At 36.1% G+C, this 26,613-nt stretch overlaps 1 protein-coding gene across 10 annotated transcripts in view; it reads right to left on the bottom strand.

The window, feature by feature from the left end:
* ATRX (ATRX chromatin remodeler) overlaps positions 1 to 26,613 on the bottom strand; it is a 264,397-nt gene that overhangs the window by 170,450 nt on the left and 67,334 nt on the right. For all 10 annotated transcript variants that reach the window (XM_043459555.1, XM_043459560.1, XM_043459557.1 and 7 more), the window contains 4 exons: positions 22,721 to 22,833; positions 2,535 to 2,590; positions 1,609 to 1,661; positions 605 to 729 (listed from right to left, as the gene is read on the bottom strand). In XM_043459555.1, the coding sequence (XP_043315490.1) occupies positions 605 to 729; positions 1,609 to 1,661; positions 2,535 to 2,590; positions 22,721 to 22,833 (347 nt within the window). The remainder of the gene's footprint in view (positions 1 to 604; positions 730 to 1,608; positions 1,662 to 2,534; positions 2,591 to 22,720; positions 22,834 to 26,613) is intronic.

Genomic DNA, 26,613 nt, shown 5'->3' with positions numbered 1-26,613 from the left:
GAAATATGAAAAGTCCAAGATTTTCATTTGGCTTCTCCCCTACCCACCCCTACCCTGGCCCCAATCTAATCAATGCAACTTTTAAGATTAGAAACATAACAGTTGTGAGGAAATGTGACAAGGCATTTTAAAAAGGATAATTACAAGAAATATACCTAAATCAAATTTAACAGGTAACTTCACTTTGAACCTTAGGGAATTTAAGAATGCAGTAAGAATAAATTAGACTTTAAATGTTTTTAAGATGTTTTCAGAGCATTCATTATGTTTTTCTGTAAAGCAAACACATTAAAATTCACTGAACCAAAACTTAACATACTAAACATTTAAACCAACTTCCACATTCAAGTATAATTTGGAAACTAAAAGCCAATGGAAAGAGAAAATAAGTTTTCTTTTCAAACCTGACTATATATTCCAAATATTTAACCTCAGGAACAAACATTATCATTACCATACTAATACATTTCGAAACCATTGCTACTAAAATGTCAGGTTTGGTACTTGACACACAGTTTACAATAATCAATTTCTAATTTTATAGTAATGACATTTAAAGATATTTTTCAACTTTAACTTCATATGAAAAATTAATACACTTTACCTTTTGGCAAGCTTTGCATAGTAATATCATTTTCTGAATTTTCATTAGAAGCATCTTCATTTACAGTTTCATCCAAAGGTTTTTCATCATCAGATTCTACATACTTTGTTACAATTGAAGGTTTCCTATGAAAAAATTAAGTCCATAGAATTACAGACATTTCTGACAATTGAAAAACACCCAAATAACATAAATAACATGTTTAGATTAAGCAGTGGCTCTTAACCAGGGATACATATCAAAATCACCTAGGGAAGCATACATCTCTGTACCACATTACAATTTAGTAGGTCTTGAGCAGGACCAAGGCATGCGCATTCTAAAAAAGGCAAAGAGTATTTAGAGGGGAACTCCTATTTAAGAATCACTACCTTAGGGAATAAGTTAATAACAAGCAAACTGTGATTATTAAAAGATATTTATTTCCACTAGTTTAAAAAAAAAACAAAATCCAATAGAATAAACTGCAAACTTCTAATAAAAACTATATTTCATAGTATACTACACATTACATTATGCTTGGAAGTAATTTCAGTCTTTGTGTACAATTCACTTTGACAATTTAACACAGATAAGTATTTTAACCACTCTTTGATCTTCTTATAACTTCCTTATAACTATTATGGCTACCATTTCCCATCCTAGACAATTTCGTATAACCCTAAAAAAACTCATATTGCCTCATGAAACATTTAACATTTTATTTCCCCTTTTCTCCTTTTTTTAAAGCACAAATATTATCTGAAAGGAATTACCTATATACTGCCAGGGCCACTAGTACATAATAAATCCTCCCCTGGGAAAATTTTAGTTAAAATTAAGTCAAGTGATAGATACAAGAGGATTCATTATATTACACTGCCCTTTTTAAAATATATATGCTTTTGTAAAATAGTTTACTTTGAACAAGAGTGCTTGAAGTTTAGGAAATAACAGATTATTCTAAAAGGAAATAAAACAACCTGAAAAAGAAAGTAACTTTTTTCCCTTCAGTATCAACCAACCTCTTTGATCGTGATGATCCTGATGATTTGGATTTTTCTGCAGAGCTAGCTCCCTAAATGCAAGAAATAAGTACAAAAGTTAGTAAAACTCTGAGAAACATGCCTACAATTATTTCCCTATACCAACATCTATAATATAATGGTAGAATGAGACGTAATTTGTATGCCTAAAACATTTTTCTAAAAGGAACATCGATAACTAATTCTCATTTACTCTCAAGGTTTCCTTGATTTAAGACTATCTCTTTTTGTTAAAATATTACTTTTGAATTTTGAGGAATAGAAGATGATACACTGCAGTACCATAAACTTGGCCTATGCCGGCAAAGACAAAACAAAGATGTAGAGGTAACCAGATCCCAATAGACAGTTTTAAGAATCTAAAAATGTGTCATTTTCTCTATCCTAATACATGGCACAGAGTACCTTCTACAATTTTTTCAGAGATACTAAATTTACCTCCATTTTGCCAATACAATCAGTATATTTTAATTGGATTCAATTTTTCACACTGGGTAGAAAGAATCCTAAAACACAGTGTAGGCTGGCATTATCAGGTGAAGGACTTCAGGATGGGTTCTGATAATAATGCTGAAGAGATTCTGAATATCCATGTCAGAACCATAAGTTTATGCCCATAACAACCACCTTGAACCACCACTGTTACAATATAATAACATTCAAATATCTGTTAGCTAGCCTTCGGTAGTCTGACTTTAGGTGAAGCAAACCACAGCACTAACAAAAACAGTGAACACCATCAAACAGTGAACAATTACTGAAAATAAAGTTATCATAATAATACTTGGTTATAACAGTAAACTCAAACACAAGCATATATTAAATAAAAGCAAACTGATGACACCTACTCTAGTTGGTTAGTAGTATGTAATAAATATCTTTTAAATGCTCCAAGTTATTCTTACCTCTTCCCTGCTGTTTTCCATCATATCAGAGTTATTGCCAGACCCACTGACTTTATCTTAAAAGACAAGAAATGAAAACATTATTTATCTCTTTGGTGCATTATCAAACAGAACACCAATACCTACAATTCTATGAACCCATTTTTCAATCTATGTTGCATGGCAGTATTGGCAACACTTTACTCACATTAAAATATAAGAGTTTTCTATCAACTATACTCCAGTAAAAATATTTTTAATATACTGCTTTGGTTAAAAAACGTTTTCTGATTATAATTACCCTTTTGACACACCAATCCCCTTTTAAAAGGCATTTCTGAAAGGAGCAGTTTGTAATCAAAACATTTCCTATTGTAACCTTTTAAAGATTTTCTCTTAAAAGAAAATTTAAGTTCCATCTTCTACTAAAAATAAAATCACACTGTTAATTAATTGCATTGAGTTGGCCAAAAAGTTCATTCAGATTTTCCCATAACATCTTCCAGAAAAACCCAAATGAACTTTTTGGCAAACCCAATATATTTTCCTTTATCAGTAAAGACTTTAGTAGATTAAGCCTAAAGCAGAGGGAAGGAAATAATAAAAATTAAAACAGAAACTAGTGAAACAGGGAACAGAAAAACAATAGAGGGAAACCAATGAAATCAAAATAAGTTCTTTAAAAAGATGAGAAAAAATGGAAAAAAAAAAAAAACAATTTAGGCTACATGGACCAAGAAAAAAGGACACAAGATGAGAAGTTAAAGAGGAGATATTACTACTTACCTTAAAGAAATTAAAAGATTATAAAGGAATATCATGAACAATTGTATGCCAAAAAATTAGATAACCTAAATGAAATGGACAAATTTTTAAACACACATAAATTACTGAAGTTGACACAAGAATAAATAAACAACGTGAACAGATCTGTAACTGAAAAGGCTGAATTAGTAATCAAAAGTCTACCCACAAAGAAAAGCAAAGGTCCAGATGGTTTAACCACCAAATTACACCAAACATTCAAAAAAACAAAAAAAGAACACCATTTTTTCATAAAGTCTTCTAATAAAAATGGAGGAAATACATCTCAACTCATTCAATGAGACCAGCATCATATCAAACCAGAAAAGATACCATAAAAAGAGAAATCTACAGACCAATACCACTTATAAATACAAATGCCGAAGCCCTTAATAAAATACTAGCAAACTTCAAAAGAATAAGACATGTCTTTCTGCTACAGACTGAGAGAAAATACTTGCCAAAGATATATCTAATGAAGAATTATTATCTAAAATAAATTTTAAAAACTCAAAACTCAACAATAATAAAATAAATAACATGATTAAAACTAGGCAAAAGACGTGAAGACATTTTACCAAAGAACATATATAAATGACAAATGAGCATATCAAAAGATGCTCCACATCATCATATCTCATTAGGGGATCAGAAATTAAAACAGTAAGATAACACTCTACACCTATTACAATGGACAAAATACAGAATAAAGACAACACTAAATGCTGGTACAGATGTGGCGCAACAGTAACTATTCACTGTTGGTAGGAATGTGAAATGATCTACCCAGTTTTGGCAATATCTTACAAAATTAAACAAACTCTTATCACCTGACCCAGCAATCACATTCCTTAATATTAAATCTAATAAGCTGAAAACAAAGTCCACTTAAAAAACTGCACACTGATGATGTTTATCAGTATTTTTTATTTATATAAACACCTTCATAAGTAGCTTTTTCCATAACTGCCAAAATGTGAAAACACCAAGATATTCTTCAAAAGGTGAATTGTATAAACTACCTGTGGTACATCTAGACAATGGAATAATATTCAGCTTTAAAAAGGAATCAGCTACCAAGCCATGAAAAGACATGGAGGAACTTTAAATGTATATTACTATGTGAAAAAAACTAAGGTTACGGCATCCAGTCCCATCACTTCATGGCAAATAGATGGGGAAACAGTGGCTGACTTTGTTTTTCTGGTCTCCAAAATCACTGCAGATGGTGATTGCAGCCATGAAATTAAAAGAAACTTGCTTCTTGGAAGGAAAGTTATGACCAACCTAGACAGCATATTGAAAAGCAGAGAGATTACTTTGCCAACAAAGGTCTGTCTAGTCGAGGCTATGGTTTTTCCAGTAGTCATGTATGGATGTGAGAGTTGTACTATAGAGAAAGCTGAGCACCAAAGAATTGATCCTTTTGAACTGTGGTGTTGGAGAAGACTCTTGAGAGTCCCTTGGACTGTAGGGAGATCCAACCAGTCCATCCTAAAGGAGATCAGTCCTGGGTGTTCATTGGAGGGACTGATGTTAAAGCTGAAACTCCAATACTTTGGCCACCTGATGCGAAGAGTTGACTGGAAAAGACACTGCTGCTGGGAAAGATTGAGGGCGGGAGAAGAAGGGGATGACGGAGGATGAGATGGTTGGATGGCATCATCGACTTGATGGACATGGGTTTGGGTGGACTCCGGGAGTTGGTGATGGACAAAGAGGCCTGGAGTGCTGCAGTTCATGGGGTCATAAAGATCAGACACGACTGAGCGGCTGAATTGAACTGACTGATGTGAAAAAAGCCAATCTCAAAAAGTTACATGCTGTATGAGTCCAACTACATGACATTAGGGAAAAGACAAAACTATGGAGACAGTAAAAAGATCAATGGTTGCCAAGGATTTGGGGGATGGGGGAAAATGGAAAAATGGAACAGAGGATTTTTAGTGTTGCTGAAGTTGAGACAGGAGGGAAGGTGGCAGGGAACCACCATTAAAAGAATGACATTGCCATTGGGGGTACAGCAAAAACTGGTAAGAACTATCCAGGCCCTAGATGGTGGAAGACTTGACTTCCAGTAGACCTTGAGTCTCATTATACATTCATTGTAATGTATTAGCATGCCACATGACACACCTACAGGCATCATAAGAGTTCTTAGGCTAACCATAAAAGGTCAAAAAATGGTGATGGCTCAATTCCTAGAAATCCCACCCTTCACCAAAATAGTTGGAATAATCTTGTTAGTCTATGAAATTACCAAGCCCATAAAAACAAACCACCCTCACACCCCATAGCCTCTCAACTTCTGAGATGGACCACACTCTAATGGAGGGTCTCCCAGGGCCGCTCTCACCTTCTGAGACAAACACCATTCTGCCTATGGAATGTGTTATCTCTCTCAATAAACATGCTTTCACTTAACTACAGCTCACTCTTGAATTCTTTCCTGCACGAAGCCAAGGACCCTCACTTGGCAGCTCATCCCAGGAACTCACCCAAGACCTGGGATGTCACCATCCTCTCATATCCCATTTTCCTGCAACATCTTTACAAAGTAAGCAGAAGAAGGTGGTCTTCTCTCTCTCCTCACTTTTCCTTTGATTTTAAAAACATGACTCACTAAGTTCTGGGGGCAGAGTCCTCTTGCCTGCCTGCTTGTACCCTTCACAAACATATTAACAAATCTAGTTCTTGTCTATCACTTTGCCTCTTGCTGAATTCCGTCTACGCTGAGACATAGAAAACTTGAGTTTCATTGAGTTCTGACACCAGGTGTGTGGTTTCAGCTTGGGAGGTTCAGGTTTCCTCCTAAGTCAGAGACTGTAGGTCCAAGTTCCAACTGAGGCACCACTGGGTTTGAGTCCCATCTGAGGTGGGATTGGTTTCAAGTCCCAATCTGGGGTATACAGTTTCACAGCTAAACTAACCTGTATGATACTATAATGATAGATAGATATCATTATACATCTGTCAAAATCCCTAGAATGTACAACGCAAAGAGTAAAATCTAATGCAAACTACGGGTTTGGATGATAATGACTGTCACTGTAGATTCATCAACTGTAACAAATGTACAACTGTGGTTCAGGAAGTTTACAATGGGGGAGGCTGTGCATGTGTGGGGATGCATAATAGAAATTTCTGTACGTTCTACTCAATTTTTCTGTGCACCTAAATTTTTCTGTGCTCTAAAAAATTAAATTTATTTTTAAAAACTTAACAAATGGAACTTCCTCAACTACCTACAAAATACCTACAGGTAACATCATACTTAATGGTAAAAGACTGAATGCATTCCCCCTAAGGGCAGAATGAGAGAAGGAAATCCACTCTTGGCACTTCCATTCAACACTGTAATGGAGATTTCAGCCAGAACAAGTAACCAGGAGTTAAAGAAATAAAAGGCCACAAGACTGAAAAGGAAGAGGTAGAACTATTTATCTTTGGAGACAATATATCTTGCATATAGAAGTCCTAAGGAAGGAATCAACTAAAAAATATTAGAACTAATAAAAGAGTTCAGAAAGATTGAAGGATATGAGAAAAATAAACAAAAGTCAAATACATTCCTATACACTTGCGAAGAAAGATCTGAAAAATAAATTAAGAAAACAATCCATTTATAATAGCATAAAAAAGAATAGAATGCTTAGGAAAAAACTTAAAGAAGTTTAAAACTTATACTCTGAAAAGTACAAAACATCACTGAAATAAATTAAAGATTTAAATCAATGGCAAAAACACTGCATGTTCATTAAATAGAAAACAACATTAAGATGGCAATACTCCCCAAATGAATCTACAATTTTAAAAAAGGCAATCCATGTCAGAATCCCACTGGCTTCTTTGTAGAAACTGATAAGCTAATTCTAAAATTCATGTACAATTAAAATGAACCCAGGATAGTCAAAACAAAATAGGAAGACTCACACTTAGAGATTTTAAAACTTAGTGTAAAACAACTATAATCAGTACAGTGTGATACTGGCAAAAGAACAGACTTAAGAATCAGTTGAAAAGATCTGAAAGTTCAGAAATAAACCCATATGCCTATGGTCAAATGATTTTCAACAGGATGCTACAACGATTCAATAGGGAGAAAATAGTCTTTTCAACAAATGGCACTGGAACAACTATGTATTCACACGCAAAACCTTAAGTTGGAGACCTGTCTTACACCACATACAAAAATTAACTCTAAAGTCATCAAAGAGCTAAACATAAGAGCTAAAACTATAAAACTCTTAGAAGAAAATATTGAGGTAAATCTTTGTGACCCCAGATTTAGAAATAGATTCTTAGACATGACACCATAAGTATAAGCAACAAAAATAGATACAGTGGACATTACCAAAACTAAAAGCATTTGTGCTTCAAAGGAAATCATCAAGAAAATTAAAGAAACACATACATATACACAACTGAATGCTATCCAGTCTTAAAAGGGAAGAAAATTTTGATCCATGCTATAACACTGACTATAACTTTGAAGGCATTATGCCAAGTAAAATAAGACAGACATAAAATTACAAATACTGTAGATTCCACATATGTGAGGTTCCTAAAGTAGTCATATTCATAGAAAAAGAATGTACAATAGTGGCCACTAGGGACTACGGGTAAAGGGGATTTGGAAGTTAGTGACTTCAAAGGGTACAGAGTTTCAGCTGGAGAATATGAAAAAGTTCTGGAGATGGATGGATGGAGATGGATGATTCACACACATACAGCAATGTGAATGTACTTAATGCCAAAGAATTGTATATTAAAAACTGAAAGAGTAAACTTTACATTATATATATTTTATCATAATAGAAGTCTAGTAGATATAAAGAATCCTTATAAGTCAATGATAAAAAAGACAAAATACCCAATAAAAACTGAACAAAGGATCTAAATAGATAATTCTCCAAGGAGTATATTCAAACTACCAATAAGTACATGAAGAGATACTCAATGTCACTAGCCATCAAGCAAAATGAAAACCAAAACCATAAGACTCAACTTCACATGTACTAGGTTGACTAAAATTAAAATTAAAAAATCAGATAACAACCACTGTTGGTATGGATGCAGAGAAATCAGAATCCTCATACATTGTTGGGTAGAACATGCAATGGTGTAGCCACTTTGGGAAACAGTTTGATATTTCCTCAAAGGATTTAACAGAGTTACCATATAACTCAGCGATTCTACCCCTAGGTACATAACCAAGAGAAATGAAAACATATGGCCACACACAAACTTGTTCACAAATGTTCATAGTAGCATTATTCATAATAGCCAAAGGTAGAAACAAGATTTTCCATCAACAAAACAACCAATGTGATATATCTATATAAAACAATGTTATTCGGTCATAAAAAGAAATGAAATTCTAATATACACTACAACATAAATACACCTTGAACACTTTATACTAAATGAAAGAAGTCAGTCACAAAATACCACATGTAATAGAATGACATTTATAAGAAAGTCTGAAATAGGGAAAACCATAAGAAAGTAGATTAGTGGTTGCTTAAGGCTGCTCGTAGAGGGTGATAACTAAAGAATACGGGGTTTCTTTTTCATGTAATAATATTATAAAATTTTCCGTCGTGATGGCTGCATGTATCTGTGAACATATTAGAAACTACTGAACTGTAGACTGTAAACTTGTGATTTTTATCTCAATAATGGTGTTAAAAGTTTTATTAGTCACTGGGGAAATGCAAATTAGAACCACACTGAGTTATAACTAGGTATCTATCAGAAGGTCTAATTTCTTTTTTAATTTTTTTTAAACAATGGTAAAATCAAATGCTGGAGAGAATACAGAAAAATGGATCATTCTTAAATTGCTGTGAGACTATAAAACAGCATAGCCACTCTGGAAAATGTTTTAGGAGAGTTCTTAAAAAAATACAACCATCATAATGACCCACCAACTGCACTCTTGAGCATTTATCCCAGAGGAATGAAATTTTCACTGACACAAAAACCTGTACACAAATGTTTATCAGCACCCTCATTTGCAATAGCCCAAGTCTGGGATCATCCAAAATGTCCTTTAACAAGTAAATGGTTAAACCAAACGTAGTATATCCATACCATAGAACACTACATTGCAATAAAAAGGAGAGAATTATTGACACATGCAATGACCTGGGTGAATCCCAAGGAAATCATGCAAAGTGAAAAAACATAATCCCAAAATGTCTGATCCCAAACTATGTGATTCCATTTATAGAACATGTTTCAAATGAAAAAAATTTTAGAAATGGAGGATAAATTAGTGATTTCCAGGTATTAGGCACAGGTAGGAATATGGGTAGAGAGTTGAACATGATTACAAAAGGGCAAGATGAGAAATCTGCATGTTGACTGTGGTGGTGCAAACATGAACCAACTCATGTTTGTAATGAAACTGTGTAGAACTTAACACAAATAAAAAAGAACAATAAAACTGAGGAAATCTGAGTCATATTGGTAGATATCAGTAACATGGCTAACTGATAATATACTTCTGTAAAACGTTGCTATTGTGAGAAACTGGGCAAAGTACAAAAGAGCTGTGCTATTACAACTGCATGTGAATCTACATCTATCTCAGTAAAAATATCACTTTAGGAAAGAAAACATAGAAAGCTAGGGGAGGGGAACTTTCTCAACTTGATAGAATATTTACAAAAATCTTATAAAGGAACCATCATACTTAATGGTGAAATAGTTCAATGCTTTCCCACTAATATCAGAACTACCAAGAGGATGTCTATTATCATTCTTCAACATTGTAACAGAAAATACAGAAAGTCCTATGCAGCATAACGAGACAAGAAAAGGAATTAAAAGCCATACTATGGAAAGTAAGAAATAAACATGACCCTATTTGCACACAACCAGATTAGGTAGAAAATTTCAGTAAATCTGAAAGATGAAAAAGAAGCTACCTAAAGCAAGTTCACAGAATACAAGGTCAACATAAAAAACATAACTGGATTATTGCAATGAACAATTAGAACTTGAAATTTAAAAGCCAGGGAATTTAAAATAGCACCCCTAAAATGAAGTAATTTGGTAAAAATGTAACAAATTTGTATATGGATAACAACAAAATCACTACAACAAAAACTATAAAACACTGGGCCAAGTGAGAGTTTCTATCAACATTTTTTTCTCTATTGTTAAGCATTCCTATTCTTTACATGTATTTGATTGATAACTATACAAATTAATTGTGGAAAGGATCTGAAGAGCAAGTGTTCTGTATGCTTTTTATTTTCCAATGTTTTCTATTCTCAGATTGGATAATTTCTGTTAGAATATCATCAACTTCACTGACACTACTACAGCTATCTCTAATCTCCTGTGAAGTACAATCATTTGTTATTCAGAAATTACATTTTTAGTTCTAGAATTTCAAATTGGTCCTTTTTTACATTTTCCATGTTTGTACTGAGATTTTCTACCTGTCCACTCTTAACAAATGTATTTTCTTTATTATACTAAAGCACAGTTGCAATAGCTGCTTTTTAATACTCTTGTTTGCTAATTTCAAATTTTAAGACATGTGGATTGTGTCTATTGATTGCCTTTCCTTTTCAGCATGGGTCACAGTTTCCTCTTTATATCTATCCAGTATTTCAGATTGGATACTGGACATTTTTTAAGATATAGTGAAAACACTGTATGCCATTCTAGTTGATGATTCTATTAAAAGCAGATAGTTAACCTAGCTGAGATCAAACCCCAAAATATTAATATATACCCTCTGGTGCAAGCAGCTTAAAGCTTTATTCTGTTCTTTTAGCCCTAACTGGCCTGCACTTATAATACAACCAGATATGGTAAGAATTTTTGCAGGTCCTGGAGCTCCCAAGCTGTAGCTCTCTTCTAAATGGGATGTCCTTCTCCATTTTACAAAACCTACTGGGATCTCTTAAATTCCATTATGCCTCATCAAGAATGCAGATTTCCATCCAATTCTTTCATTGTGACATAAAATTAACAATGTATTATTTTTAGGTGAACAACATAGTGATTCAATATTTTATATGTTACAAAATGATCACCACTACAAGGCTAGTTACCACCTGTCACCATACAAAATTATTGCAATATTGTTGAGTATAATTATTCTTTAATGTTTGATAGAATTCACCTATGAAGCAATCTGGTTTTTTACTTTTGTGTGTTGGAAGCTTTTTCATTACCGATTGAATTTTATTAGTAATCAGTCAGATTTTTGTATTTCTCTATGATTCATTCTCGAAAGACTGTATGTTTCTAGGAATTTATCCATTTCTTTGATGTTCTCCATTGTTGGCATGGTGGGTGCTCAGTCGCTAAGTCATGCCTAACTCTTTGTGACCCCATGGACAATACCCCACCAGGCTCCTCTGCCCATGGAATTTTCCAGGTAAGAACACTGGAGTGGGTTGCCATTTCCTTCTCTAGGGGATCTTCCCAACCCAGGGATTAAACCCACGTCTCCTACATTGGCAGGTGGATTCTTTACCACCGAACCACCGGGGAAGCCCCCACTGTTGGCACAGTAGTCTGTTATGATACCTTGCATTGGTATGATACAAGTTGATAAATCTCCTCTCTCACTTCTCATTTTATTTACTTGGGCCCTCTCTCTTTTTATCATGATGGATCTCACTAAAGGTTTTTCAATTTTGTTCATCTTTTTAAAAAAAACTCATTCAGAAGTTTCACTGATCTTTTCTAGTATTTTTTCAGTCTCTATTTCATTTATTTCTGCCCTGATCTTTATGGTTTATGTTTTTCTAGTAACCTAGAGTTTGGTTTGTTCTTTTTCTGGTTCCTTTATGTAGGAGAAAAGCATGTCCTCAAAAGGAAATCTATAAATTGGACTTGCTCAAAATTTGAAACTTTTACTCTGCAAAAGACCCTGATAAGAGGAAGAAGACAAGCTAGCAGTTTCATTATTTCCAGTCTGACCTTTATTATTAACTTGGGCTTGTTTGTTCTTTTTCTAGCTCCTTTAAGTATAAAGTTTTGTTGTTGTTTTTTTTTAATTTGAGAATTTTCTTGTTTTGTGAGGTGGGCCTGTTTCACTATGATCATTCCTCTGAGAACTGCTTTTGCTGTATCTCATAGATATGACAGGGCTTTCCAGGTGGCACTAGTGGTAAAGAACCCACCTGCCAATGCAGGAGATGTAAGAGATGTGGGTTCGATCCCTGAGTGGGGAAGATCCCCTGGAGAAGGGCATGGCAACCCACTCCAGTATCCTTGCCTGGAGAATCCCAGGGACAGAGGAGCCTAGCAGACTACAGTCCATGGGGTTACAAAGAGTCGAACATAGATATTGGAAAGTTGTGTTATCATTTTCATGTGCCTCAAGGTATTTTTGAATTTCCTCTTTGATTTCTTCCCTGATGCACTGGTTTTGTAGCATTTTATTTACTACTTCAGCTTTCTTTTTTTGTTTCTTTTTGCATGTATTTTTCCATCCCTTTAATATCAATCTATCTTTAGATTGGAAGTGAGTCTCTTATAGGCAGCATATAAATGGGTCTTATTTTTCTGTTCATTCAGTCATCTCTATTTTTATTGGAGCATTTAGTAAATTTTCATTTAAAGTGGTTATTGATAACTATGTACTTGTTGCAATATTATTGATTATTTTCTGCTTGTTTTTATAGTTCTTCTCTGTTCCTTTCTTCTCTTGCAGTCTGATGGCTTTCTTTATGTTTGGGCTCCTTTCTCTCTTCATTTTTTATCTATAGTAGGTTTTGGGTTTGCAGTTACTATCAGGTTGAAACACACAAATAATGATTTAATATAGGCTGATAGCTGCTTAAGTTCAAATATATACTAAAAGTACATTTTTACTACCCCTCCCAATTTTTTTTCTGATATTATTTTACAATTTTATACTTTATGCATTTCTTAACTACTTATTTTACTAACAGTCGATTTTACTACTTTTGTCTTTTAACCTACTAGCTTTACATGTGGCTGATTCACTGTCATTACTATATATTTACCTTTACCACTGAGGTTTTTTTTCATATATTTTCTTATTTCTAGCTAAGAGGTGGCAAAGAATACACAGAAGATCTATACAAAAAAGGTCTTAATGATCCGGATAACCAAGAAGGGGTGGTCACTCACCTAGTGCCACACATCCTGGAGTGTGAAGTCAAGTGGGCCTTAGGAAGTATTACTATGAACAAAGTTAACATAGGTGATGGAATTCCAGCAGAGCTATTTCATATCGTAAAAGATGATGCAGTTAAAGTGCTACACTCAATATGCCAGCAAATTTGGAACCACAAAAATGGCCACAGGACTGGAAAAGGTCAGTTTTCATTCCAATCCCAAAGAAGGGCAATGCAAAAGAATATTCCAACTACCATACAATTACACTCATTTCACATGCTAGTAAGGTTACACTCAAAATTCTTCAAGTTAGGCTTCAGCTGTATGTGAATTGAGAAGCTGGGTTTAGAAAAGGCAGAGGAAACAGAGACCAAACCGCCAACATTTGCTGTATCATAGAAAGAGGAAGGGAATTCCAGAAAAAATATCTACTTCTGCTTCATTAACTATGCTAAAGCCTTTGATTGTGTGGATCACAACAAACTCTGGAAAATTCTTAAAGAGATGGGAATATCAAGACCACCTTACCTATCTCCTGAGAAACCTACATGTACGTCAAGAAGTGGCAGTAAGAACTGGACATAGAACAATGAACTGGTTCAAAACTGGGAAAGGAGTGTGACAAAGATGTATATTGTCACACCACTTATTTAACTTCTATGCAGAGTACATCGTGAGAAATACCAGGCTAGATAAATCACAAGCTGGAATCAAGACTGCCAGGAGAAATATCAACATCCTCGGATATGCAGATGATACCACACTAATGGCAGAAAGTTAGGAGGAATTAAAGAGCCTCTTGGTGGAAGTGAAAGAGGAGAGTGATAAAGCTGGCTTGAAACTCAACATTCAAAAAACTAAGATCATGGCATCTCTCCCATCACTTCATGGCAAATAGAAGGGGTAAAAGTGGAAACAGTGACAGATTTTATTTTCTTGGGCTCTAAAACCACTGCTGACAGTGACTGCAGCCACAAAATTACAAGTTGCTTGCTCCTTGGAAGGAAAGTTATGACAAATTTAGACAGCATATTAAAAAGCAGAGACATTACCTTGCTGACAAAGGTCCATCTAGCCAAAGCTATGGTTTTTCCAGTAGTCATGTATGGATGTGAGTGTTGGACCATAAAGAAGGCTGAGCACCAAAGAATTGATGCTTTGGAACTGTGATGTCGTAGAAGACTTTTGAGAGTCCCTTGGACTGCAAGGAGATCAAACCAGTCAATCCTAAAGAAAATCAACCCTGAATAGTCATTGGAAGGACTGATGCTGAAGGTGAAGCTCCAATACTTTGGCTACCAGATGAGAAGAGTCGACTCACTGGAAAAGACCCTGATGCGGGGAATGATTGAAGGCAAAAGGAGAAAGAGGTGGCAGAAGGTGAGATGTTTGGACATTAATGGACATGAGTTTGAGCAAACTCCGGGAGATAGTGGAGGACAGGGAAGCCTGGCATGCTGCGGTCCATGGGTCGCAAATAGTCGGACACTACTTATCAACATATAGACCGAACTACAACAAGCAAAACTACAAAAACTTTTGCTTTTCTACCTCGAGAAGAACCTTGAATATTTCTAGTAGGCCATTTTAGTGATGCTAAACTCCTTTAGTTTTGTGCTTGTCTGGGAAACTCTATCTTTCCTTCAATTCTGAATGATAAACTTGCCAGGTAGAGTACCCTTGGTTGGAAGTTTTTTACATTCAGTACTTTAAATATATCATGCCACCCCATTCTGGCTTGCAGAGTTTCTGTTGAAAAATCAGCGAGTAATCTTATGGGGTTTTCCTTGTATATGATTAGTTGTTTTTGTCCTGCTGTCCATAAAACTGTCTTCATCTTTTGCCATTTTACATACATGTCTTGGTGTGGATCTCTATGGGTTCATTTTGTTTGGGACTCTGTGCTTCTTGTACCTAGATGTTTGTTTCATTTTCCAGATTAGAGAAGTCTTCAAACATTTCTTTAAGTAAGTCTCTGTCCTCTTCTCTCCCTCCTTTCTCCATCTGCAATCCCCCTACCCCTACTATGAGAATGTTAGTACTCCTGATGTCCTAGAGTTCCCTTAAACTCTCATTCTTAAAAACTCTTTTTTTCTATTCTGATTGGGTGATTTCCACTATTCTGTGTGTCCAAATGGTTGATATGTCCTACTATATCATCTAATTTGCTATCAATTTCCTCTATTTGTCATTTCAGTTATTGTGTTCTTCAGTACTGATTGGTTCTTTCTTATATTTTTGAACTCTTTGTTGAACTTCTCACTCTATTCCTCCATTCTTCTCCCCAGTTTGGTAAGCCTTTATGACAATTTCTTTCAATTCTTTATCAGATATATTACTTATCTCCATTTCGTTAAGATTTTTTATGAAGTATTATCTTGCTCTTTCATTTGGAACATACTCTTCTGTCCCCATTCTGTTTGACTTTGTGTTTCATTCTACACATCTGGCAAAACAGGTAACTCTCTTGGTCTTGAAGGCATAATCTCTGCTAAGAGCATCTCCTGTGTAGTCTGAATGTACCAGTCAGTTTTGGCAGGTTGGCTAAAGCCTAATATATCATAGGCCAGGGGGATCCTAGGGTACTGCACACTTGGGCTGCCTTGGCACTATGGCTATAACTTGTGTGGGCCAGGAGCAGGCTGAAGTGCCTTGGCAGGCCAGCTAGAGAACCTGGACTACATTCCACTCATCTCATCAAGTGATGGTGGTAGTTAAGTCACTAAGTCATGTCCAACTCTTGCGATCCCATGGATTGTAGCCTGCCAGTCTCCTCTGTCCATGGGATTCTCCAGGGAAGAATACTGAAGTAGGTAGTCATTTCCTTCTCCAGAGGATCTTCCTGACCCAGGAATTGAACCCAGGTCTCCTGCACTACAGGCATATTCTTTACCGATTGAGCTATGAGGGAAGACCTCATCAAGGTGACGGGAGAACACAAAAATGGTGCTCTCGAGCACCTTCAACACTGAAGAGACTTCCAGCAGTTCTCTGCCCATTTAGCAGACACTCTAGGTAGGGTCCATACCATTTCTGTCCTTTATTGGACCCATCTTTGCATGAAATGTTCCCTTGGTATCTCTAATTTTCTTGAAGAGATCTCTACACTGAAGAGACTTCCAGCAGTTCTCTGCCCATTTAGCAGACACTCTAGGTAGGGTCCATACCATTTCTGTCCTTTATTGGACCCATCTTTGCATGAAATGTTCCCTTGGTATCTCTAATTTTCTTGAAGAGATCTCTAGTCTTTCCCATTCTGTTGTTTTCCTCTATTTCTTTGCATTGATCACTGAGGAAGGCTTCCTTATCTCTCCTTCCTATTCTTTGGAAATCTGCATTCAAATGGGAATATCTTTCCTGTTCTCCTTTGCTTTTGGCTCCTCTTTTCACAGCTATTTGTAAGCTGTTTCTAAGCTATTTCACAGCTCCTCAGACAGCCATTTTGTTTTTTTGCATTTCTTTTCCATGGGGATGGTCTTGATCCCTGTCTCCTGTACAATGTCACAAAGCTCCCTCCACAGTTCATCAGGTACTCTGTCTATCAGATCTAGTCCCTTAAATATGTTTCTCACTTCTACTATATAATCATAAGAGATTTGACTTAGGTCATACCTGAATGGTCTAGTGGTTTTCCCTACTTTCTTCAATTTAAGTCTGAATTTGGCAATAAGGAGTTCATGATCTGAGCCACAGTCAGTTCCCGGTCTTATTTTTGCTGACTGTAGAGAGCTTCTCCATCCTTGGCTGCAAAGAATATAATCAATCTTCTAACAGAAGCAGAAGATATTAAGAAGAGGTGGCAAGAATACACAGAAGAACTGTACAAAAAAGATCTTCACTACCCAGATAATCACGATGGTGTAATCACTCACCTAGAGCCAGACATCCTGGAATGTGAAGTCAAGTGGTCCTTAGGAAGCATCGCTAAAAACAAAGCTAGTGGAGGTGATAAAATTCCAGTTGAGCTATTTCAAATACTGAAAGACGATGCTGCGAAAGTGCTGCACTCAATATGCCAGCAAATTTGGAAAACTCAGCAGTGGCCACAGGACTGGGAAAGGTCAGTTTTCATTCTAATCCCACAGAAAGGCAATGCCAAAGAATGCTCAAACTACCACACAATTGCATTCATCTCACAAGCTAGTAAAGTAATGTTCAAAATTCTCCAAGTCAGGCTTCAGCAATACGTGAATCGTGAACTTCGAGATGTTCAAGCTGGTTTTAGAAAAGGCAGAGGAACCAGAGGTCAAATTGCCAACATCTGCTGGATCATTGAAAAAGCAAGAAAGTTCCAGAAAAACATCTATTTCTGCTTTATTGACTATGCCAAAGCCTTCAACTGTGTGGATCACAATAAACTGGAAAATTCTGAAAGAGATGGGAATACCAGACCACCTGACCTGCCTCTTGAGAAGCCTATATGCAGGTCAGGAAGCAACAGTGAGAACTGGACATGGAACAACAGGCTGGTTCCAAATAGGAAAAGGAGTACGTCAAGGCTGTATATTGTCACCCTGCTTATTTAACTTATATGAAGAGTACATCATGAGAAATGCTGGGCTGGAAGAAGCACAAGCTGGAATCAAGATTGCTGAGAGAAATATCAATAACCTCAGATATGCAGATGACACCACCCTTACAGCAGAAAGTGAAGAGGAACTAAAAAGCCTCTTGATGAAAGTGACAGAGGAGAGTGAAAAAGTTGGCTTAAAGCTCAACATTCAGAAAACTAAGATCATGGCATCTGGTCCCATCACTTCATGGGAAATAGATGGGGAACAGTGGAGACAGTATCAGAGTTTATTTTTTAGGGCTCCAAAATCACTGCGGATGGTGAATGCAGCCATGAAATTAAAAGATGCTTACTCCTTGGAAGGAAAGTTATGACCAACCTGGACAGCATATTAAAAAGCAGAGACATTAGTTTGCCAACAAAGGTCCATCTAGTCAAGGCTATGGTTTTTCCAGTGGTCATGTATGGATGTGAGAGTTGGACGGTGAAGAAAGCTGAGCACTGAAGAATTCATGCTTTTGAACTGTGGTGTTGGGGGAGACTCTTGAGAGTCCCTTGGACTGCAAGGAGATCCAACCAGTCCATCCTAAAGGAGATCAGTCCCGGGTATTCATTGGAAGGACTGATGCTGGAACCTGAAACTCCAATACTTTGGCCACCTGATTCGAAAAGTTGACTCATTGGAAAAGACCCTAATGCTGGGAGGGATTGGCAGCAGAAGGAGAAGGGGATGACAGAGGATGAGATGGCTAGGTGGCATCACCGACTCGATGGACATGAGTTTGAGTAAACTCCGGGAGTTTGTGATGGACAGGGAGGCCTGGCATGCTGCGATTCATGTGGTTGCAAAGAGTCGGACACGACTGAGCGACTGAACTAGGTAGGGTTAGTAAGAGGATTTCCTTCATGCATAGTCTAGGTCCCTTTTAAACCACTGCTTTTATCTCTGTGCCCCAGGGCAGGCGAGTGTGCACACAGGCCCCTTAATGATCCCTCTCTATTGCTGTACACCACATTCAAGTGGGGTTCCCATCAGTACTGTGTCTCTGTCTCTATCAATCTCTATGTGGAACTTGTAGTGTTTGTTGTGCAGAAGCTGTTTAATCACACCTCAGTTCTTCTGTAGAAGGAACTGCTCTTTACATAGCTATAAATTCAGTGTGTCTGTGGGGGAAGGTGAGATCATGGTTTTCCTATACTGCCACCTTGGACCAAATGCTGAGTTTTATGCTGGTTCAACCTTAGTCACAAGGAGACTATCATAATTAATAGGGCTGCAAGCTCACACGGCATATCTTGAATAAGAGGGCTATCCAAGTGTGAAATTCCATTGCTGGAGCTAACTGGCACTTTTCCTAAGGAAAGAGGCTTAACAATTGGGAATTGAGCAAAAAATACTTTCTTCCATATGTTGATTCTATTCCAGTGTGTGTCTGGTTTGTGTCACTAATCAGTTCCTTCATCATTGTTTTCAGTATTTTGGCCAGAATTTATAACTGGTATCTGTGGGAGATAACCTGCTTATCCAAAAAGAGCTACTCTGCCACTACTGGAAGCAAAACTCCCCAACTAACTAACTACTGAATTTAGAACTGTGACAACATAATTTCACTCTAAAGACAGAACTTTAAGTAAGTATTTAACACTAGTTAGGTTTCTTTATTGTGATAGTTTAGCATGCAAAGTTGAAACTGTAGATACAATGAAGACTAAGCAACTTGAGTACATAAACTGAGGATAATGGGAACCACCTTTCTCTCTGTTGCAGTAAGAAGTTACAATATGAAAAGAGGATGATCAGAATGATGTCTGCAGTCCAAATAAAACTAAAAGTATCAATATCAACACATGAAAATACATCACATATATTGGCTTTCCCTACTAACGAGCCTGGAAGTGAAGACATACTAACAGCAATAAGCACATCATACACCCAGATATTGCTTTCTAAATACTATACCTCACTAAAAGGAATCAGAACTTCTTGGAGAAATAACTGATTCCAGGGCTGGGGAACAGACAGTGCAAAGTAAACAATGAACATCTTGTGAGGGCAGAAAGTAAGAAAAGTGCTCAAGGTTGATGAAGACTTATGAAAAGGTCTACAAGAGCCATACAAAAGGGGTTCCCACTAGCCAATATTGGTACAATTTGAACACTAAAATAATGACAGTAAGAAAATGTTCATGGAAAAAAAAATGCTAGCATACACTAATATAAACAAATAAATAGAGACCATAGAAATGTAAACATCTCCCTTACAGAAAAGACAGAAGTAATGATAGGACATCACCATTTTGAACCATCATAGTAACATACCATTGAGCCAAGAATCATAAATGGATGTGGTGACAGGCAGAATTTCTAGGAATGGCCCCCAAGATTTCATGCCCCTAATCACCAGAACCTGTGAATGTGAGGAAATAACACTCCCATTGTTTTGCTACATAAACTGGCACAGGTGACTTTAAAAAATGGGAGCTCATTTAGGAGAGGTGAGAAGGAAGGGGCCTAATCTAATCACATGTGTCCCTTAAAATAGAAAAATGTCTCTAGTTCATGGCAGAAGATGCAAAAGAAGCAAGCAAAAGGCTAAGTCAGAGAAACTCAAAGCATGAGAATGACACAATGCACTACTGCTGGCTTTAAAGTTGGAAGGGGCCATGTGAGAGGAAATTAAGGAGCTGAGAGGATCCTGGCCAATAGTTAGCATGAAATGAGTACCTCAGACCTACAACCACAATGAACTGAATTCTGCCAACAACCTGAATGAGCATGAGAATGATTTTTCCAGATTCTATAGAAAGGAACACAGTCTTACTATCAGTTTGACATAGCCCTTGTGATTCCCTGAGCAGAGCTCAGCAAAGCCCACCTGGACTCCAGATCCACAGAACTGTGAGATAATAAATTTGGGTTGTCTTAAGCTGCCAAGTTTGTGCTAATTTGCAATAAGAAAAAACATAAAAGCTAATTTTTGATGATGAAATGAATATCTAAGCAGTTTCAAAGTAATCTTCAACAAATTACTTTTTAGGTAGGTACAAAAGAATAAATCATAACTTTACAGTGGTTTAATCTAGAAAAACAGCCATAACCAAATAACCTAAGTTAACACCACCAATAAAGGAGGAAATTTCATCATGTGCTTTGTGATATGATGTATGGACGTAACACCACGTACACGGCAATCCTGCCAAAAATTTAAAATCTCAATCTAATTTTATAACTAATCAGACGAACACTGAGGGACAATCACCAAAATAATATATCTAAATATTTGAAAAATGTCATGGTTCCACCTTGTTTGAGATTTGAAAAGGCTAAAGACCAAATAACTTATATACACTGTGGGCTCTTCAATGGGATACTGGTCTTGGGAGGGTAGGGGACTTACCTATCAAAACACTGTTGGACAATTTATGAATTAAGACTAGAGATTGTGGATTAGATAAAAGTACATATTTCATTTTTTCCACTTATTTATCGATCCCATTGTTATTCATAACTTCCTGTATTTTGATGCTACCATTTCAAATTATTTTCCTTCTGGTATAGGAAAAACCCTTTGGTATTTCCCCTAGTGTACGTATGCTGACATCATTCTTACTTTTTTGGGGGTTTTTTTGGCCATGCCTCATGGCATGCTGAATCTTAATTCCCTGATCAGGCATCAAATCCATGCCCCCTACAGTAGAAGGGCAGAGTCTTAACCACTGGACTGTCAGGAAAAGTCCAAAGTTCTCACCTCTATCTTTATCCACTTTCACTTGTGAAAGATGTTTTCACTGAGCAGACTATGCTAGCAATTAATTTCACTTGGCCCTTTAAATAAATCATTTCTTTATCATCCAGCTTCTAACCATTACTGTTGTCAAATGAGCTATCAGTGTTACTGTTCAAAAACATTCAACATTAAAAAAGCAATGACTGTTTTCCTCCAGCTGCTCCTAAGATTTTTCTCTTGGTTTTTGTTCTTTAGGAGTTTATTATGATTTTCTTAGTTGTAGTTTTCTTTCCATTTATCCTGCTTGAAGTTCACAGTGTTTCATGAATCTACATGATGTCTTTCTTCACTTTCAGGAAATGCTCAGTGAGTATCTCGTCAAACTCAGATTCTGAACCATTCTCTCTCTCCTTTCCTTCTGGGACTCTAACTACACATACAGTTGAACTTTTCATTGTGATCAACCACTCTCCATACTTCTTGTACATATTGTGTTTGTGTGCAAGTACGCCTATGTGTGTTTGTGTGTGTGCATGCCTGTGTGCATGTTCACCTCTTCTATATGCACCTACCCTTAAAAACTTGAAAACAAATGATGGTAATCATCACATGATACAAGATACTTTCAAAAAGGAAAAAGGGATGTAGAAAGAAGACATTGTTTTGTATTTTAAAAATGTATGGACCAAATCTATGCTGAAAAGTTAACAAACAACATAAAAACATAACTTATAATACATGAATAACTTTTAGAATAACATATTTCTGTACTGCTCCCACTACTATCTATTTTAAGGTTAACATTCATCACCCACTTCTATAAAACACTTCCATTAAAAATAAAATCTTCAGTGCATGCTTCTCTAAGCACCTAAAACCATAAAACCTTACATTTTTTTACTTATCTGAATCAAAGTCTATAATATCAGATATTATCTAACTCCTAGAAACACAGAGGCTATTAAAAACTTTAATAGCTTCAGTTCCTCAAAAATAAAAGGTAAATAAGACTAGAAGATATTGCAATTCTTTTTTCCAATTTACCTGTGCTTTGGTTCATCACAAGTCTTGGAGGAGAACTTGTTTCTTCAGATTCCTCTGATGAGTGTGCCAGAAAGTCATGAAGCTTCTGCACCAATGTATTCAACTTGCTTTCGCTGTTAAAAAAAAGTATTAAGAATATCCTTATTTAACAGGTCATATATTGAATTAAATATATAGTTTAGTAAACTGAAAAGCTATCTACACTGTAAGTGGTCTGAAAGAATGTGTACTCAAAATAAAACTTAAAATATATTTTCTTTATTTCACTGAGGATATGAAAACATGAGTAACAAACTCTACATGTACACTTATCTACAAAGTATAATTCAAGGACTGTGATAAACCATTACGGAAAATAATGTGAAAAAGAATGTGTGTGTGTATATATATTATATATATATAACTGAATCACTGAGCTGTATGACAGAAATTAAAAACTCTATACATGAATAAAACAGATCTTTAAAATTAAAAAAGTATAATTCAAGGAAAATATTAATAGCATGAGATTCTGCTTTACACCATTTACAATAATTCATTGTAAATGAATAATTCATTCATCTTTCAAATATATTTCCTAAGCACTTACTCTCTGGAAGCCTTCAGTACTTTTTTGTTTATTACACTATTTTCTGCTTAGAACAGAGTAATTTTATAAATGACAAACACAAAGATGAATAAAACACAGAATGAGATTTAGAGCTCACAGATTGCCATGGAAATATTTATGCAAGTGCATTATTACAGTATATCCTACCAAGTTATAAAATAGGTGCATCTGTAATCCAACAGGGTTACAAACAAATAAAAGTTTAAAATGCAAAAACTTCACAAAAAAAATAAAATAAAATAAAATGCAAAAACTTCAAATCCTCTGTGTATCAAAAGATACCATCAAGAAAGTGAAGAGACAACCCATTTAACTGGGGACAACTATTTTCAAATCATGTATCTGAAAAGGCATTAATATCGTTTTATATAATATATATCCTTTTAATAATATAAAGACTTCTTAAAATTGAAGAATAAAAAGACAAACCCAACTGTAAAATGGGTTTTATACAACAACTCAACAACAAACAAAAAACCCAATCAAAAAATGAGCAGAAGACCTAAACAGACAGTATTCCAAAGAAGGCATACAGATGGGCAATAGGCACAAGATGTTCAACATTTCTAATTACTAGAGAAATCAAACCAAAACTACAATAAAATACCATACCAGTCAGAAAGATCATCATTAAAAAGTCTACAAATAACAAATGCTACAGAGGGTGTAGAGAAAAATGAACCCTCCGACACTGTTGGTAGGAATGTAAGGTGGTGCAGCCACTATGGAAAATTCTATGGAGGTTCCTCCGAAAACAAAACAGAGTTACCATTTGATCTAACAATCCCACACCTGGGCATTTATCCTGACAAAACTATAATTCAAAAAGATACATGCACCACAATGTTCATAACAACCCTATTCACAATAGCCAAAACATGGAAACAACCTAAATGGTCACTGACAGATGAATAAAGATGTGGTATATCTATACACATCACCATATGTAAACTAGACAGCCAGTGAAAATTTGAGATATGATTCAGGGAGCTCAAACTGGTACTCCGAAACAACGTAGAGGGGTGGGATAGGGTGGGAGGTGGGAGGGAAGCTCAAGAGAGAGGGGCATATGTATACCTATGGCTGATTCATGTTGATGCATGGTGGAAACCAGTACAATATTGTAAAGCAATTATCCTTCAATTAAAAATAAATAAAAATTTTAAAAAGAAGATGTGGTACACACACACACACTGAAATATCACTCAGCCATAAAAAGAACGAAAAAATGCCATTTGCAGCAACATGGATGCAACTAGAGATTATCATTCTAGGGAAGTAACTCAGAAAGACAAATACCACATATCATTCATATGTTTAATCTAAAATATGACACAAATGAACCTATTAAACAGAAACAGAATCAGCTCTAGAGAGCAGACTGTTGTTTGCTAAATGGGGCGGGGAAGTAGGGGGAGGGCTAGAGTGGGAAATTGGAGGTAGCAGATTTAAGCTTTTATATACAAAATGGATAAACAACAAGGTCCTACTGTATAGCAAAGAGAACTATATTCAATATTCTATGATAAATCACAATGGAAAAGAATATTTTTTAAAGAATGTATATATAACTGAACCACTTTGTTAGAGCAGAAATTAATACAACATTGTACATCAGTTCAGTTCAGTTCAGTCGCTCAGTCGTGTCCGATTCTTTGCGACCATATGAATCGCAGCACGCCAGGCCTCCCTGTCCATCACAAACTCCCGGAGTTTACTCAAACTCATGTCCATCGAGTCGGTGATGCCATCCAGCCATCTCATCCTCTGTCATCCCCTTCTCCTCCTCCCCCAATCCCCTCCCAGCATCAGGGTCTTTTCCAATGAGTCAACTCTTTGCATCAGGTGGCCAAAGTACTGGAGTTTCAGCCTCAGCATCAGTCCTTCCAATGAACACCCGGGACTGATCTCCTTTAGGATGGACTGGTTGGATCTCCTTACAGTCCAAGGGACTCTCAAGAGTCTTCTCCAACACCACAATTCAAAACCATCAAATCTTCAGTGCTCAGCTTTCTTCACCGTCCAACTCTCACATCCATACATGACCACTGGAAAAACCATAGCCTTGACTAGACAGACCTCTGTTGGCAATGTAATATCTCTGCTTTTTAATATGCTATCTAGGTTGGTCATAACTTTCCTTCCAAGGAGTAAGCATCTTTTAATTTCATGGCTGCAATCACCATCTGCAGTGATTTTGGAGCCAAAAAAAAAAATAAAGTCTGACACTGTTACCACTGTCTCCCCATCTATTTCCCATGAAGTGATGGGACCAGATGCCATGATCTTAGTTTTCTGAATGTTGAGCTTTAAGCCAACTTTTTCACTCTCCTCTTTCACTTTCATCAAGAGGCTTTTTAGTTCCTCTTCACTTTCTGCCATAAGGGTGGTGTCATCTGCATATCTGAGGTTATTGATATTTCTCCCAACAATCTTGATTTCAGCTTGTGCTTCTTCCAGGCCAGTGTTTCTCATGATGTACTCTTCATATAAGTTAAATAAGCAGGGTGACAATATACAGCCTTGACGTACTCCTTTTCCTATTTGGAACCAGCCTGTTGTTCCATGTCCAGTTCTCACTGTTGCTTCCTGACCTGCATATAGGTTTCTCAAGAGGCAGGTCAGGTGGTCTGGTACATCAACTATACTTCAATAAAAAAAAAGAACTTAGATATACAATTCTGCAAAGAATACACACAAATGGCCAGGAAGCACATGAAAAAATGCTCAAGATTATTAGTCATTAGAACAAAATATAAATCAAAACCACAATGAGATACTATTTTATACTCATTAGGATGAATATGATAATTATATTTTAAAACTAAAGGGTTGGCAAGGATGTAAACAAATTGGAACCCATATACACTGATGGTGGGAATGTAAAATGGGACAGTCAGTATGAAAAACATTTTAGTGGTCAGCAATTCCACTCTTAGATATATACCCAACAGAATGAAAACATACGCCCATGCTCAAAAAACTATACAAAGTTCATAGTAGGAATATTTATAAAAGCCAAAAGTGAAAAGTATCCAAATAATCATCAACTGATAAATAAACAATGGGATATTATACCCCAATAAAAAGGAATGAAATATTCATCCATACTAAACATGGATGAACCTTGGAAACTTTATGATAAAAAAGGTAGACACAAATTCCTACATATTGGATGATTCTATTTATACATGTAAAATGTCCAAGTAGGCAAATCTACAGAGGAAGAAAGTAGATTAGTGGGCGCCCAGGGAATGGAGGAAGAGGGAAATTGGGAGGTATG

Source organism: Cervus canadensis, chromosome X (genome assembly GCF_019320065.1).
Source record: "Cervus canadensis isolate Bull #8, Minnesota chromosome X, ASM1932006v1, whole genome shotgun sequence".
NCBI classification, from domain to species: Eukaryota; Metazoa; Chordata; class Mammalia; order Artiodactyla; family Cervidae; genus Cervus; species Cervus canadensis.
The sequence above is the reverse complement of the archived record's forward strand: the minus strand, read 5'-3'. Positions and strand labels throughout refer to the sequence as shown.